Raw genomic sequence first — 17,121 nt, 5'->3', positions numbered from 1 at the left:
TGGAGCAGACTTATGCGTGCTTCACTGCCACATGTGATGACCCAGAACGCAACTCCCATGCAAACAGGGGGTTGCCTGTAGTCAGGTGTGTACTGGGGCAGGGTACACCATAAGCCACACAGTACACTATGTATTTTTCATTATTAGCTGCTGTATATGTATCAGCCCTTCCAAAAGCAACAAAGGTATTTCCATTTGTTGTTGTTTAGTCGTTTAGTCGTGTCCAACTCTTCATGACCCCATGGACCAGAGCACGCCAGGCACTCCTGTCTTCCACTGCCTCCCGCAGTTTGGTCAAACTCATGCTGGTAGCTTCAAGAACACTGTCCAACCATCTCGTCCTCTGTCATCCCCTTCTCCTTGTGCCCTCCATCTTTCCCAACATCAGGGTCTTTTCCAGGGAGTTTTCTCTTCTCATGAGGTGGCCAAAGTATTGGAGCCTCAGCTTCAGGATCTGTCCTTCCAGTGAACACTCAGGGCTGATTTCCTTAAGAATGGATAGGTTTGATTTTCTTGCAGTCCATGGGACTCTCAAGAGTCTCCTCCAGCACCATAATTAAAAAGCATCAATTCTTTGGCGATCAGCCTTCTTTATGGTCTCACTTCCATACATCACTATTTTCCATTTATTAAGCCCTATTAAAGCCCATGGAAGAGCTTATGGCGGTACAGCCAGCAGTCCAGCCATGCCAGATGTTTGCCAAATGTGCGTAAATCAGAGGGAGAGAGTTAGCAAAGTGTAAGCATGTTTGGGTTGGAGTCATGGCGACATTGGGATCAAAAGTTACAGCCTTCCTCCCCTTGCTCACTTTAGCCTTCTGCATTGTGTGTGTGTGTGTGTTTGTGTGTGTGTGTGTGTGTGTGTGTGTGAGAGAGAGAGAGAGAGAGAGAGAGAGAGAGAATTGGGCTTCTGTGGTTACATGCAGTATTAAAAGCAGCAAATACAACCTGATAACTTACAAGTTGAGAGTTACTCACATTCCTTTTATTGAACAATTTCTGGCTGGATGATATGACTGTGCAGTTTCATCTGCTAAATCTGGAAGAATAATACTCTCTAAGCATGTAATTCCTCACCATGCTGTAAAATCCCATTATGAACTTAAGGTGGCAAAGATGACTACTGCAGCCAGCTTTCAGCTTCTTCTGTGTAAAATGTCACTGTTGTTGCAATTCACCTTTAGGAGCTTCATCCCCAGATTGTTAGCAGGCAGAAATTCAATGTATTGAATGTCATGTTGAGGAAACCTAACCTGCCACATCCTGGTGTGATCTTATTTGTGCTATGGCACCAACCGAGATTAACCATCCTCTTCCTGATCCCTGTCTTGAAGGGAAAACTCTTCCTGATTTTTCCACGTGTTGCAGGCAGTGTAGAGGAGGTGGGATCTCTCACTTCCTACTCTATGTTCACTATGATCTGATGCAGAAGGAGAGGGTGGGAGATTTAGCTGAGGATGAAATCTGCTGCTGAATTCAAGGGTTATTTGCAGTCTCCAGGTATCTCTGCCTGGCTCTTGGGAATACCTGTCCTCAGGCCAAACCCTCATTGGCATTCTTGAGTGTTTTTGCCTGGCTACAAATACATCCTCAAACTCTAATCATGTGTCAGGGGCTGGACTGAGGAGGGATGGTGGGGGCCGCCCCCCTTCTCCTGAACCATCCCTAGGGCAGGAGGACAGTATTGATTTAGAACAGTGGTTTGCAGAGGGGCATAGTCCAGAGGGGAAAAGCTGGGAAATACTGGGTGAGGAACAGCTAGAAGAGGAAACACCAGGAGAGAGACAGTTGGCAGATTCAGTATCCTTGGACAGCATTCCTGACCCACCTTCGCCTAAGACTAGACGGGCATTGAGAATGATAGAACAGAGAGCTCAGCAGCAAGAAGCTCAGATTATGCAATGTAGGAGTGACGTAGATTAATGGGGACAGAGGGGGTAAACCTGTACTGGGAGCAGCGCCATTTCTAGAGAGGTATGCATTCCTCTCTCGCTGTGATTATTAAAGAAACTATCTGGTAAGAACGCTCCTTTTGTTTGATCTGCTGATTTACTGCCTCTGGGGGAGGGATTCAGTTCCCTGAAGCCTGACATCATGCTTCCTGTTTGCCTGGCTGGAGGCTAGAGATGGATGTGGAAGTAAATTTTGTTGCTGTGCCCACTTTGCTGCTACCTTTGCCCACGGCTGGCATGTGGCCTCCATAAGTTTGGCTTCAAGGCCTTGTGCTCACCTGGTTTAAAAAGGTTTCCGTGCTGGTTGAATTTTGATACAAAAGAAATATTGTGACTTTGTATAATATTAAATCCACCAGCTCTTGTCTCGTTTTACCCTTACTGAGGTCACAGCCCTGAGGATGTTCAAGCGGGTTTTTTTTAACATTAGGATCTTACTGCAAAGAGGGGGTGAGATCTCTTTCTTCTCAGAAAGTAGCTAAGGGCAATGAACAGAATGCATAAATATAAATCTATGAAGGAGATCTTAGTCAGACAGTGATTATTGACAGAGGCAGTGCCCTTTGTGTGTATTAGCTGAGGCAAAGGAAGTTATTTATTGTGAAAAGCTTTCTAAAAAACAATAACTCTCCACCCCCCCCTTGAAATGCCATAGCCACTGGATTTCTCACACACCAGTAGTGTACAAATAATTGCATTTATTTAACATAGTTATTTTCCTATGTGCTAGAATCGTAAAAAATGAAACCAGTAAAGATGTGAAAGCAATGACAATGTGAAGGTCTCTGACTTCCGCCATTCAACAAGTACTAAAAGTTATTGATTTTTTTCAGCCAGTACCTCAGAGGTTTAATCTGATTTCAGCTTGTCGGTGAATCTGGTATCTTCTCTCTCTTACGTCATTGATGCTGGCTTATATTTAGGATGTATGTTCTGTATTATTTTATTAATACTATTGCTGCAAGTTCATCATGCTATGAACAATATTAAATAATAATTAAAAAATAAATGCCTTGAATCGTGATCTGGCACACGGCTTGAGGACACATGCTTTCCCAATGGATATTGCAGCACAGATAAAACAAGAATGTAGGAAATGTTGCCAAATTAAGGTTGGTTTCAAAAAAGATCAATACAACAAGATCCTAATGCCCTTTCATCCATCAAAACATCTGTGAGCATTTCATTAAATTTAAAACTTTTCATGAATCTTACTTTTTATAAATACCATACTTTTCCATGTATAAGACTGGGTTTTTTTTTTACTATAAAATAATGTTCAAAATCTGGGCTCATCTTATACATGGATGGTATCTCCCCCCATTTTCTTAAATTGGAGTCCTCAAAAATAGGGGGCGTCTTATAGATGGAAAAATACGGTATACATTTCTAAAGAGATCTCGGCATGGAGTAGGAGCAAGTGCAGATGCGACATTAAAAGCATTGGATTGGTTTCCATGCAGCACCTGCCCCACCCTGACCTCCCACTGCCTCATACCTTCCCCTCTCTGTTGGCGCCAGCAACCCGCCATATTCCCAAGGTGCAAGCAAGGCAGCCTCCCCAGCTGCTATGGTTAGAGAAGAGCTCTAAATAAAATTAAAGAAATGGCAGGATGTGACATTCTGCTTCATTTGAAGATAACTCTTTTGGCATATTTAAAAGGAGAGACACTGACACTGATGATTTAGAATTAATTGCTGCTGCAAGAACTGAGTATTCCAGAACACTAGAAATCCACACAGACAATCCAGACTGGAAAAATAATAATTTGGAGACATTGAATTGTTCAGTTTAACATGCATCTTATTTAGCTACAGTCCTAGTTTAATTTAATGTTGGTGGTTTATTTGCTTTAGCTGCAACTGACTGTTTTATTTAAACAGTGTTAACTATTACGTATTTCATTTATGTAAAACAAAGTCAGTGATTATAATAAATCCATTCATTCATTGCTGGTAAAATTTACTCATTTCTCAAGAAGTAACTTGAGGAGAAAAATTAAGAGATTTGTTGAAAGAGTCTCTTTTTATTGTTATTTTTTGGAGTAATAATTTTGAAGATAAAATAGAACCATATGTTTTCTTCTCAGAGTTGTAAATAAATGCTGCTTCTGTTTATTATCATTATTATATGGTCAAACAGTTTGCGTTGCCAAGGTATTGAATCCTAATTTGTCTTCTGTTTGTTCCATATTTTATTATGTTCTAAATGCAAACTGATATGGAAATGTGAAGAACTAAACTGAAGCTTGAAAAAATGAGAAACAGAGAAACATAAACTGATGGATCTGCCTATACCTAGTTGTGGTGATCACACAGGGTCCCCGGACGTTTGACGATCTATGACGACCTGTGCCACCACTGTGATTGCTTTCCCGCTGCCACCAACCCGTTTCTCTCGGGTACACACGGAGTCCAGACAGCTGTTAACATTAACAAATAAGCAAGTTTATTTTATAGGCATGAACAAGTTTATGGTTTCAGTTAATTTTTCTTGGCAGTTTCTTAATCTTAGTTTCTTTACTGACCTATACATTCCTAACAACTTCAAACTGATTATCCCAACTATCTATCTGACTCCACCTAACAGTTTCTCTCACTCTCTCACAACACCACTTGACCAACCCACAGACTTATCCTCCCTCTTCCTTCTCCAACTCCCAACTGACTTCCACACAACTTCAACTCTAACTCTAACTCCTCCCCTTGGGTTCCCACTGGCCAATCACTTCACACTCATTTAACCCTTTCCTTATGACCCACCTAGGAGGCAAACACCACACTAGTCTATGAGACCTTCTTGTGTATGGGCAATGGAGTACCCTGTTGTTAGGAGCAATCCTCAAGCCTAAAGTCTAGCACTCTATCATCTCTCAGTCTGCTTTCACCAATAATAATAATAATAATAATAATAATAATAATAATAATAATAATATTTCTTTTACTCCCCATCTGACTGGGTTGCCCTAGCCACTCTGGTTGGCTTCCAACACAAACACAGCATCAAACATTAAAAGCTTCCTGAAACAGAGCTGCCTTCAGATGCCTACGAGAAATTATATAGTTGTTTAACTCTTTGACATCTGCCAAGAGGCAGTGCTGGATTAAACGCTGTGGATGCCCCAAAGAAGTCAAAATTGGAGGGGGGCAGAGGGGGGCTTGCAAATTATCTCCTAGTAAGTTTTTTTTATTTTACCAATCAAAAATTTAAATAAACCAAAACAATATTATTTGATCCATTGTCATGGGGCCCCTAAAAGGCGTAGGGCTCATAGGCCAGTACCTAATCTGGCACTGCCAGGAGGGCATTCCACAGGGCGGGTGCAACTACTAAAAAGGCCTTGTGCCTGGTTCCCTGTAACTTCACTTCTCACAGTGTCCAGATTAAACAATGGGCATGGAAGGTGCCTTCCATGCCGCCTACACTGGAAAACTGACACTGGAATATGTGAAATCCCAGGTGCAAAGGTAAAGGGACCGCTAGGTCCAGTCACAGATGTCTCTGGGGTTGCGACGCTCATCTTGCTTTATTGGCCGAGGGAGCCAGTGTACAGCTTCCGGGTCATGTGGCCAGCATGACTAAGCCACTTTTGGCGAACCAGAGCAGCGCATGGAAATGCCGTTTACCTTCCCGCCAGAGCAGTACCTATTTATCTACTTGCACTTTGATGTGCTTTCAAACTGCTAGGCTGGCAGGAGCAGGGACCAAGCAACAGGAGCTCACCCCGTTGCGGGGATTCGAACCAACGACCTTCTGATCGGCAAGCCTGGATCAGTGCTTGTTGCTAAATTGTGTGTCTCTGGATCCTGGGAGCTCTAGCCCAGTGTCCGAGTCCCAGTTCAGCACCTCCACAGGTTGCACCACTGGTGTTCCTGAACCAGCTGGTTTCTCCTTCTTTGGGTCAGAATCCTCGTAGTCCAGTGCTATTTTTTCTAGAAAAAGAGGTGCCGGAACTCACTATGAACACCTGAGAGGTGCCAGAACTGAGTTCCAGCTGAAAAGAAAAGCCCTGCCGTAGACTATCAGGAACATAATACCACAGGAACACACAAATTACTCACCTGAGGTTAAGCAGGGGGGATTTTACCCTGAAAAATCCCAGGGAGCCCTGACTGCATTTTATTATGATGTATTATTGTTGCTTTGGTAGACACTTTCCAAAATGTATGTCCAGTTGTTGTGTATTCAGACCCGATTTCCTTGGTACGTGAATTCCATTTACCTCAACACACGCTCAACACACAAGGCATATTGCTGGAAATAACTGGGGACTGTTGTCATTTTCTCCTGCTGCATAAAATATTTGTGCGAACTGCAACTTGCTACTATTAATCATGTTAAGTAGTAGCATGTAGTATGACTATAAAAATCACAGCCAGCGCATTAAATACATTATACTCATTCAGGAAAAAATTAGTGACTTTAAACACATGTAATTGTATGCATTTTGAACTAGTGTGTTTAAACAATCCTGCCATGCTGCCATAGTGCAATTAACACACTGCACAGAAGACATTTATCACAGTAATTTCCGTAGGCAGAGGGGTATCAGATATTCTCCTGTGTAGAAATCAAGCATTTAATGAGTTTCAACTTGCCTGTATTTAACAGCTGAGATTTGAGGAGCTATGCTTTAGTTTCTATTTTAAGGCAGAGTGTGATTAGTTTTAATGTCTCTGAAACAGTGGAGTCATACATTAGATGCCAGGAATGTAACCAATGCCAGGGGGAGGGCAAGGAGGGAGAGATGGCATAATCTAAAGTAATGACATTTGATAGTGAATAAAGGAGGTTAAGAAGCCAAAGTTAACATACCGGGGGGGGGGGCAGCATTTCTTTAAAATAAGAAACACAGGCCAAGTTAAAAGGGAAATAACACGTAAGAAAAATAAAAAGCTTCATTAGACTATTAATGATCCCAGTAGATGCATGTTGCGTTTAAATTAATGCTTTGGTTTCAGAGGAAGCAGAATTACTGAGCTTCAGCTGATGATGCAAAGAGATTTACAGGAGCTGAACATCTGTGATTTCCTGACTATTGACCCTTTAAATAAGTTATGGGTGTTTTCGTTTGGTATTTTTAAAAAATTCATTACTTGTAATTTTCATACTTTAAATATATTTTTCTACCAAAGAAGGGAAGAGATTGCTGTTTGAATTAAATATATTCTTCCCCCCCCCCCTACAGGGTCTTCATTTTGGTGCCTATTGGACATTGTCCCTATTAAGAACGAGAAAGGCGATGTAGTTCTGTTTCTATCCTCTTTCAAAGATATAACGGATACAAAAGTGAAGGTTTCTCTGGAAGATAAAAAAGAAGGTTCGTATCATTTCCAGAATAAAAGGGGACATGTTTTCAGAGAAGTGTGACATGAAACAAGAGTGAAAAATGTACATTACTATAGAAGTTACTAGGCTCTAACTCAGTGGAAAAGGTATGTCATGAATTTATGTCATTTGCAGTGTTATAACCATATTGAGCCTAGAAAATTAGAACTTTACTGCTTGTTTACTGTTGGAATTGCAGGAGACTCTGCTCCATGTGTCACAATTGCTTAGTTCACATGTGTCCAGCAGTAGTTCCATACTGAAATCACACCATAATTAATATTTAGTACGTTTATATCCCACATTTTCCCCCATCATGCAACTCAAGGAAGCTTACAGCTATTCATCACTGAGCAGACCCAGGCTTGCTTACCTTCAGAAATGTGGCCATATCATGTGTCCTCAGTCCATGCTTAGGACACCAAGAGGGCTGGCATTAGTTTTCATCTGTTTCTGAAAGTAAGTATGACAGAGGCACCAACTACAGGGGGTGGAAGGGGCTTCAGGCCCCTCAATATTTGTGGGTAGGGGGCTGAGCTCCCCTCAGTATTGAGGGGGCTGCCATCCCCCTGCTGCCCGCTGCCTCTGGACAGCACTTGCACGCTGGGCAAGGGTGGGACACATAGAGGGAGCATGATGTGCAAATCATGTCACACAACGCAGGGTCCCCTCAATGTGAGGGGCAAGTCAGCTCCTTGGAGAAGTGGGTAGCTACTCTCATTCTCCTGGGTGCAAATACTTGGTGCCTGTAAGCACTATGATGCCCTTGACATCTTTCTGCAGCATCAATGAAGCCTCCAACCACCCACACATCTCCTGGTCCCTTTAGTCATGAGCTGGTTATTGATTTTCCCTTGAAAAGCCCATAGAGCTGAAGGAGGATGTCAGAAGAGTGATTCTCTTTCCTACTTCCTCTTTCAACTTTGTATGCTTTTTCAAGGCTCAGATTAATTCTACGGGATCTGACTTTTACCCAAATCACTTGAAAAGGCATCTATCTCTTAGGAAGGTGATCTAAGGGAGAGGAGAAGTGATAAGAGAGGATGGTGCCCATAGCACTTGCTCAAAATGGTTGACATTCTCTGAGGTAATATGTGATTTTATCATAAATGTTTCTTTAAAATGGGGAAAGGGCCTGAGAATTCACATATCATATGAAAGGTGGAAATAACTGCAATGATTATTTATAAGGTTAAAGGAAAGCTTCCTATTGACTCAATGTCAAAAAGTATAAAACTTTTTACAGGCTAAAATATATTAATAATCTGGAGGTATAGAGATCCTTGAGGTAAATGTTAAAAAACACAGAGGAATTGTGAAACGGGTAAATTATTTTGGAGCTCACTTATAAGAGTCTTTTGAAAGTTGTTTTTAGCTGACACTACTCATCTAGTGCACTTTGAAGCATTAGAGTCATTAAGGCCCATAATAGTGCATTAGAGACTACAAAAAGTGAGATGCCCCAGAAACATTTAGCATACCTAATTGTTTATGTCTCTTTACTGCAAAATATAAACAGTTCAGTAATTTACCACAGCAAACATTTAGAAATGGAATGGCTGTTCTAGTGAAATAAAAAGGCATTTTATCCAAGAACAAAATTTAGCAATATTAGAAATGGGGATTTTTCTTATTGGATTCATCTTACGTGTCAAATTCATGGCCAGTGGTTTTCCAGGTGAAACTGATCACTATGAAGTCACAGAGCATGAAGGCAGATGTCCACATATCTGCTAAGCCTTCATACACACCAGTTGTGATAGCCCAGTGGAATTTTTGACTTTTCTTGTACAGTTTGGGCTCATGCTACACTATAAACTGCTTTTGAATCCTCAGTTACAAAGTCTGCTTCAGCACCAGGGAACATGCAACTGTTAAGATTCCTGCTCCGTGATTGCAGTCATAGGATTGTTGTCTATCACATGACGGTGTATGTTTTGACTCCACAGTGTGGGAAGTGATGGAGACAGGATGTTTGTGTTACTGTGTTCCGTGAAGTGGGACTATTGTCCTTGGTTCTTTTTCTCTTTGCTGTCTGAGAGAGACAGGGAGCCATGTTGCAGTGCTCTCTGTGTGTTTATATGTAAATAAAGTAGATTAGCCAAAATGCTGAGTTGCTGAGTTCTGTTACGCAAGCTGTGAAGACTCTGTGGATCCCTAAGTGTGCTGATGTCTGTTGGCATCAGTCGCTGTGATGTTCAGGCAGAAGAAAGCTTTTGAAGCTCCCAAACGATCAGCCAGGAAGGAGAGAACATGCTATTCGGGCATGTGTCTCTGCCAGGGTCCTATTCAAGAGTAGGACGAGCTCCTGACAGCAACACCATTTTCAAGAAATGCAGCAAAAATATCCCTTGGGCTCATGAAAATAGTTTAATGGTTCTTTGGACCTTTGCCAATATTCAGTATTTTCAGTTGCATGCTTATAAAATACAAGGAGTGCCTAGGAAAAATAAATAGAATTGTGAACTACAGAATAGTTTAGAAAAGAAAATATTATCGTCGTTTTCCAAAGCCTTATTTTTCAGATGAGTAATGCTAGCCAGGTAAATTCAGTTACACATTATCAAGATTTCTGTAAATATTTATGGTTCTACTATGTACCTTCCGGGTTTTTGTTATAATTATTATTGCTGCTGCTGAATTTCTATTAGGAGCAAAGAAAAAGCTAGACAAAATTGATTTCATAAAGCAGCAATACACTGGGGAGAATAATTCCATGGGGATAATAGTTGATAAAAACTTTTTTAGGGTTGCCACAGTAATCTGCCAGCTGTGATTACCGATGTGGATATTATTATTCTGGTGGAGACTCTTCATTATGTCTAAATCTTATGCCTATTTATTTTCCCACACCATCATAGTTGCTGATGAAACATCATCCTCACTCTTCCAACCTTTTGCCTAATTTACTCCTGCCATATTCACTGTAAAGTACCGAACTTTACACTTGGCTACTAGACAACAAGAACTGGCTTGCAGATTCCTGGTCCTACAAGTCTAAAACCCTGGTACCAGTGATGCTTCAAGAAAAAGGACAAAATTGAACTGAACCCAGACTTTCACAAAGCCTGCTGTGAATTACAGGGTTATGCTTCCTTGATCCCATGAGCTGCCAGAACCTTGCCCTAGCCCAAGGCCCAGAAATTTGAAAAAGGGGAAAGCAGTAGCACTGGGCACTTCTAAATTCCAGTGTAATCTGTCCTTACCCGATGTGGCTGAGGACTACAAGTTCCAGAAATCCCAGCAGGAAACTGACAGAATACCGGGGATTCTGGAACTTGTATCACCAGTATGCAATATAGGAAAAGGCACTCTGTTGGGAGGGTCTGATTACTTGTCTTCAGTTAAGTTTCAGGACAGGTTAAGGAAGAGGTAGTGGTGGATGCCTTGACCTTTAATGAATGTCCTAAATAACTTGGGACCATGTTACTTGAAAATATTGCCTTCTACAGAACTGTTGTCCTGTTCAAGCATGACTAGATGTTGAGCTCCTCTAGAGTCTTTTTCTTTCTGTCCTGCCAACATTTGGTGCGTGTGCTTGGCTGGAACTTATGAAAAGGCCTTCAAGTCATTTGTGATCATTTTATCGGAATACTCAGACATGGCTGTGGTCCAACATCTTCAGCTTCATTGGGTGCCCATGAATTCTAGTATTATAAGAGAGGGAGGAAAACTTTTATCCATCCATTTCCTCCATGCAATGCATAATTTTATAAACTGATTACTCACCTTACCCTTGGACACCTTGTAGTCACGCAAACAGCAATTGAGACTCAGATTTAAAAGACGAACTGGGCTGGGTTTAATCAACAGTTCCCAATTATGATATGAATGTTGCGAAAGCAGCAATGGGAGAAGGAATTCTAGAAAGGTGGAATTGTACAGCTAATACATCCTCTGCAGGGCCCCCTACATTCACCATAAAAGTAGTCTACACACAGTTGACAAAACAGCTCATATATTCAGTACACTATTGTCAGGAAGCTGCCATCAGTGCTGGAGGGAGAGAGCAAAATCCAGAGGGATTCCGGAGAGCATCCCGGGATTGGGAGAGGCAACCATCTTCTGGGGAAGAGAATCAGCGTAGCACCAGTGGAGAAGGGGGGCAGATGGGGGAAGCGACGAGGCGGTCCCATGACTCCTCCTATTCATCGCCAGATTTAGCATAACCTGACTAAAAAGGATGGTTCTTCCACAGCATGCAGGAAATGCGCTGTGCTATTTTAGAAAAGCTGTTTTGCTTTCAAAGAATCAAATGAAAGTTTAGCAGTCACCGCCTGGCAAGGGTTATTTCAGTCCCTTGCATTATGTTGAGTAATGTATAGGAATGATTCTAATACTGGTTACGTCTTTGTTCAACTGTGTTCACATTCAAAGTAATCTTAGCTGAATCACCAAATGTATTAATTACTTCCTGATCTTATAGATGAACACTGGCAACATCTTTCCTTGATCTAATTTAGCCTGCTGTTTATATGTTTGTGTGGGCCAGGCTGAAAAGAGCAAATAAATGGGGAAATAGACATATAATGCCTTGCATCCTCGACCACCTATACATCACCATCTCTCATCTTGCCTAGGATCCCTGGCTTCCCTTCCCTTCTCTTCCTGGGCCTTTCTACTTATTGCTGACATTCCTCTAGTAATTGCCTGCTCTTTTACCCACAGTGTTCAAAAATATCCACCATTACTCATAATAAAAATAAAAATCCTAATAAAAACGTAAAAGCATTTTAATGCAAATTTCTCATAATATAACATTTTATATTTGCCTGAAAGTCACCTTTTTGCAACCACTTTTATCCTAATATAAAGCACTTTATGTTATTTCACTGATATATGCATTTTGATGCACACTTTCCCCTAATATACACATTTTAGAAAACCTTATCACAAAATTTGGAGAAGAGTAAATATTGAAGGAAAGCTATTTTCTGTTCACATATTATTTTGGATGGTTCAAAGTAGGTAGGTTCGTATTAAAATCCTAACAGAACTGAATTTCTCTGCTATCCCTAGTGTTAATTTAAGTAGATGCCCACTCAAAAATAATAATCAAACTCCGATATCACGGACACAATGTGGTTCATGAGATGACAGTACTTGAGAAAGGATTGGGGCATAATCTATAAATAAATAGGTTAGCAGATGAAGCTTTAGGTAACCATCATCCACTTACTTAAAGGTAAAGGGACCCCTGACCATTAGGTCCAGTCGCGTACGACACTGGGGTTGGGGCGCTCATCTCGCTTTACAGGCCGAGGGAGCCAGCGTACAGCTTCCGGGTCATGTGGCCAGCATGACTAAACCGCTTCTGGCAAGCCACAGCAGGGCACGGAAATGCTGTTTACCTTCCCGCTGGAGCAGTACCTATTTATCTACTTGCACTTTGTGCTTTCGAACTGCTAGGTTGGCAGGAGCAGGGACTGAGCAACGGGAGCTCACCCCATGGCGGGGATTCGAACCACCGACCTTCTGATTGGCAAGCCCTAGGCTCTGTGGTTTAACCCACAGTGCCACCCACGTTGTGCATATCCACTTACTTACATAGGAAGAATTATTGACATAAGGGGCATTCTGCAGATACCAGAAGGCCAGTATCATGTTTCCTAAAGTGGCCAACCAGACACCCCTCTGAAGCCCATGAATAAAGCACAAAGGTAAAGCAACTGACATTCATAGGTGAACTTCTGCACATCTTGGACAATAAATTGCATGTTGCCAATTCATGCTGATTATGAAGTTCTTGGAAGAATGTTTAGCCTCTGTGGCACAGGTTTTTATAAAGACTTGTTCACCCAATTATTGTGGAAGATTCTTTCCAAACCTGCACCACTATGGAAGATCTCATTTGTGGCAATCTGTGCCTATAGACTCACCTGCATTGCTTCAGCCCTTTGAGAACAAGTGAGCCACACCTATAAGATGTGAGATTTCTTAGAAAAGCGGTCAACAAATAACTATTATTGGATGCCTGGCTTTGCTCCTGAATTATGGATAATCTTTATCATCTTCCAGGGACTAAAGTTTCACTGCAGGATAGAAACATTTTCTCAGATGAGAAAGGTCACTTAATAAACAGAGGAATATACTCAAGAGCTGAACCAACTGTATGCAAAGACACAGAATCTGCTCAATTGCAGCAGCATTTGTGCAGAGAAAATTCATTCAAGTCAAAGGAAATTCTTTGCACAGTGGAAAGCATGATGGCAGGATTTTGCTGCAGCATTCAAAGACTGACAGAATGTAGAATAGATGCAAATATTTCATCTTCTGAATAAAATATAGGCCTGGTGTTGATGGCTGGTAATTATTCTGGCCATATGATTATCACCATGGCTACTCTATAGCCATCTGTTCTCAATCACTATTATGTGCCAATGACACCTACATTCTGGACATAGAGTAAATAATGCAACAGTATGTTGTCCTGTGCTTTTATTTGGCTTAGGTTTTCTGAGGTCCAGGTTTGGTACTGAAGTAAGATTCAACTGTTGGTCCTGGAGTATGCTTCTGTAAGTAGAATTAGAGGAAGCAGTTCTTGTTCTTCACTTCAGGCACCAAAAGGTTTTATGCCAGTCCTTCTAACCACGGGCAATCAGATGCCTCCAGAAGTAGGACGTTATGATTTAGGTGGCAGCCCTGAGATTGTATCCAAGAACCACAAGTATAATCAATCTCTTTTTAGACTTAGTATGTGGACTAAATCAACATAAATAAGCAGAGGCGAGGGTGGCATTCTGTACACATTCATTTTCCAGGAACTCCCTTCGTGGTTGAGAAAGAAGCCTCTGGTGACAATGTCTGTCGTGTGTGTGTGTGTGTGTGTGTGTGAAGTATGTTTTCTGTTTTGACTTTATTTATGGCTGCCACCTAAATCACGAAAACTATTAGATGCATGGGACGCTGGTGGCGCTGTGGGTTAAACCACAGAGCCTAGGATTTGCCGATCAGAAGGTCAGCGGTTCGAATCCCTGCGACGGGGTGAACTCCTGTTGCTCGGTCCCTGCTCCTGCCAACCTAGCAGTTCAAAAGCACCTCAAAGTGCAAGTAGATAAATAGTTACCGCTCCGGCGGGAAGGTAAACGGCGTTTCCATGCGCTGCTCTGGTTCACCAGAAGCGGCTTAGTCATGCTGGCCACATGACCCGGAAGCTGTACGCCGGCTCCCTTGGCCAATAAAGCGAGATGAGCGCTGCAACCCCAGAGTCGGTCACGACTGGACCTAACGGTCAGGGGTCCCTTTACCTTTACCTTATTAGATGCACACTGTTGCAAACTAGCTCGAAAATATGCCACCATTCTTCCCAACTGTTGTATAAGATTTTATATCAGATTTATATCAGTTTCAGATTTCCGTGACACCTGGCCTGCCCCTTAAACCATTTGTTTTTAGTAATGCAGAGATAAGCTGCCCTAGTTTTTGTAGTCTGCGATGCAATGCTCTTTATTTAATCATATCTGCCTGAGATATATTAGAGGCATTCTTCAACGGTTTTCTGCATAAATGTGGCTTTCTGGAAATACTGTTAAATCCCTCTTTTTCCTCTCTTGTATAGCTCTAGCTGATTGCTGCGGCATAAATCAGAGAATTATGTCTAGGTTCCTTCACTGTGTTATTCCAGTGACTATTTGTATCATTACAGGTGGGACTTACAAGAAAATGTTGCTGCATAAAGTGTTCCTGTTCCTGTTGCAGCTGACTGGCTGGATCCCTGCCTGTTTCTAGGATATTCCCAGTGCTTTTTTTCTGGGGGTACGCAGGGGTACGCATATCCCTTAACATTTTGTGAATCTAAGTTTGGCCTCATTGAGAGGCAGTATTTCAATATGAGTAGGAAAATGTGAGTACCCCTAAGCATTTTTTAAAAGGAAAAAAAGCACCGGATATTCCATTCTGTTTCTCTTGTTCCAACAATTAGTCAGCCTTCCATGGCCTTTAACCACAGAAGCAACTTATGTGCTGGTAACAGTGACAGATTAAGGACCATTGCCCAGGCTATGAACCTGCTTCTTCTGGGGGAGTTCAACACTATCTAGCGCAGGATTGCCACTGTGTCCTTCAACATTACTTTAGCCTGGCATTGATGGCATTGATTTAGCACTCCTGCTGCTTTACCTTCAATTTGATGAAAAAGAGTAATAGAGTTAAGTGTCACCCACTTATTCATAACACTTCACCCCAGATCTTTGCATGGCCTTTCTCAGTGATTTCATGCAAATGTTAAATAGCACAGCGGACCAAATGGAACCCTACAGACCCCATGGCATAATGCCAAGGATCTGAGAAGGAGTCTTCTGGGATTGCTTGAAACCCCTTCCTCCGTTGAAATGGATCTGGAAACTCAGGCTCATTCAAAGAATGCCTGGACAACTACCAGCCTTTCAAACACCTTGTCCATTAGCAACTGGCTGATAATTGCTAATATCTTCTGGTTAACGGAGCAGGTTTTTGTTTAGAGGCAGCCAAAGCATTTGGTCTCTCAAGAAGACATTTATCTCAAGAAGAATTTATCATCTTCTGGACCCAGCAAGCCAGCATATTTTACCCCAGTGTAAATTACATTGGATTCCTATGATTTGTAATTCTTTGTGTCTTTCAGCAATGAAATAAGCTGCCTATGGAAGTTAGTGAATTGCTTTTCTGGATGCTTTTGAGGAAAGAGAAGAAAGACATTGGTTAGGGGTGGTTCTGATAGAATGTGGCCTCTCTTCTTAATCTCTGAGTGGCCCTGAAAGTTAATAAAATGTGTGAATTCAGGAAGAGTGTGCCAGTGCTTTCTCCAGTGTGAGAATTCCATCCAAATACCTCATATTTAGCGGTGGCTTATAATGATTTGAAGATTAGGATGTTCATTCTAATGCAAAAACAAAGCTGTAAAAATAAAAGTCAGTGCATTCAAGTAGATGGCATGATGCTAGAAAAGCCTTTGGGGGTTTCACAGCAGTGTTTAAAAAAGGCTCCTTAGCCAGCTCTGCAGGGTGAACGAAACATGTCCAGAATCATTTTAGGGAGAGGTGATTGCCCCTCTGTGTTGCCTCACTAATGGACTTGCTTTCCATTTAAGCCTTCACATCAATCATGTAGGCATCAAGTCTCGCTGTTTCCTTTTGTGCAGACGTCAAGATGCACTTTTTATCTATTCCTGATTTCTTGCTGTGCTAATTGGGTTTTCTTCACCTCATCTGTATATTTGGCATTGATTTTAATTACGCTTGCCTGATGGACAGCTTAGTTTGAAGCTCCCCAAATTCCTTTTCTCATTTCTAGCAACAAGTTTAAGTTAACAATTACTTGAGGAAAGGGTGCAAGATTTCATTAAAAATAATAATCATCAAATTGTTCCCATTGTACCTGTAAGGATAACTGAAATGCTTTTATTGAACATGCCTGGACATTTGTAGGTGATTACCTACTTCATGAGATGCTAAAGTTGGAATTGTGAGCAGCAAATCAAATAAATCAATTAATGTAATAATTACACACAATCAGTGTGTGAACAGATATATATTCTTAAGGCTGAAGTTCTGTATCCGCTTCCCTGGGAGCAAGTCCTGTTGAATTCAATGAGACTTGCTTTGGAATAGACATATTACAGCAGAGCTTTTCAAACTGTGTGTCACAACACGTTAGTGTGTCGGATGCAATATGTAGGTATGTCACACGAACACTCCCTGTGCTCTTCCCAGGGCTGGAAAAGGGTTAGTTTAATCTCCACTTTTCTTTTGCACGTCTAAAAAGCATGTCACCAACATGAAAAGTTTGGAAAGCTCTGTATTACAGGATTGCACTGTTAGTATAAATTGTTTCTATACACATTTATTCCGATCCACAGCATTT

At 41.5% G+C, this 17,121-nt stretch overlaps 1 protein-coding gene across 2 annotated transcripts in view; it reads left to right on the top strand.

Annotated features, from left to right (window-relative positions):
* Positions 1-17,121, top strand: part of KCNH8 (potassium voltage-gated channel subfamily H member 8) — a 149,450-nt gene that overhangs the window by 60,081 nt on the left and 72,248 nt on the right. For both annotated transcript variants that reach the window (XM_083404681.1, XM_083404680.1), the window contains exon 3: positions 7,142-7,273. In XM_083404681.1, coding sequence (XP_083260807.1) covers positions 7,142-7,273 — 132 coding nt within the window. The remainder of the gene's footprint in view (positions 1-7,141; positions 7,274-17,121) is intronic.

The sequence above is a fragment of the Podarcis tiliguerta genome (genome assembly GCF_965153285.1).
Source record: "Podarcis tiliguerta genome assembly, chromosome: 12".
Classification (NCBI taxonomy): Eukaryota; Metazoa; Chordata; class Lepidosauria; order Squamata; family Lacertidae; genus Podarcis; species Podarcis tiliguerta.
Note: the sequence above shows the minus strand (reverse complement) of the source record. Positions and strands in the feature narration are given on the sequence as shown.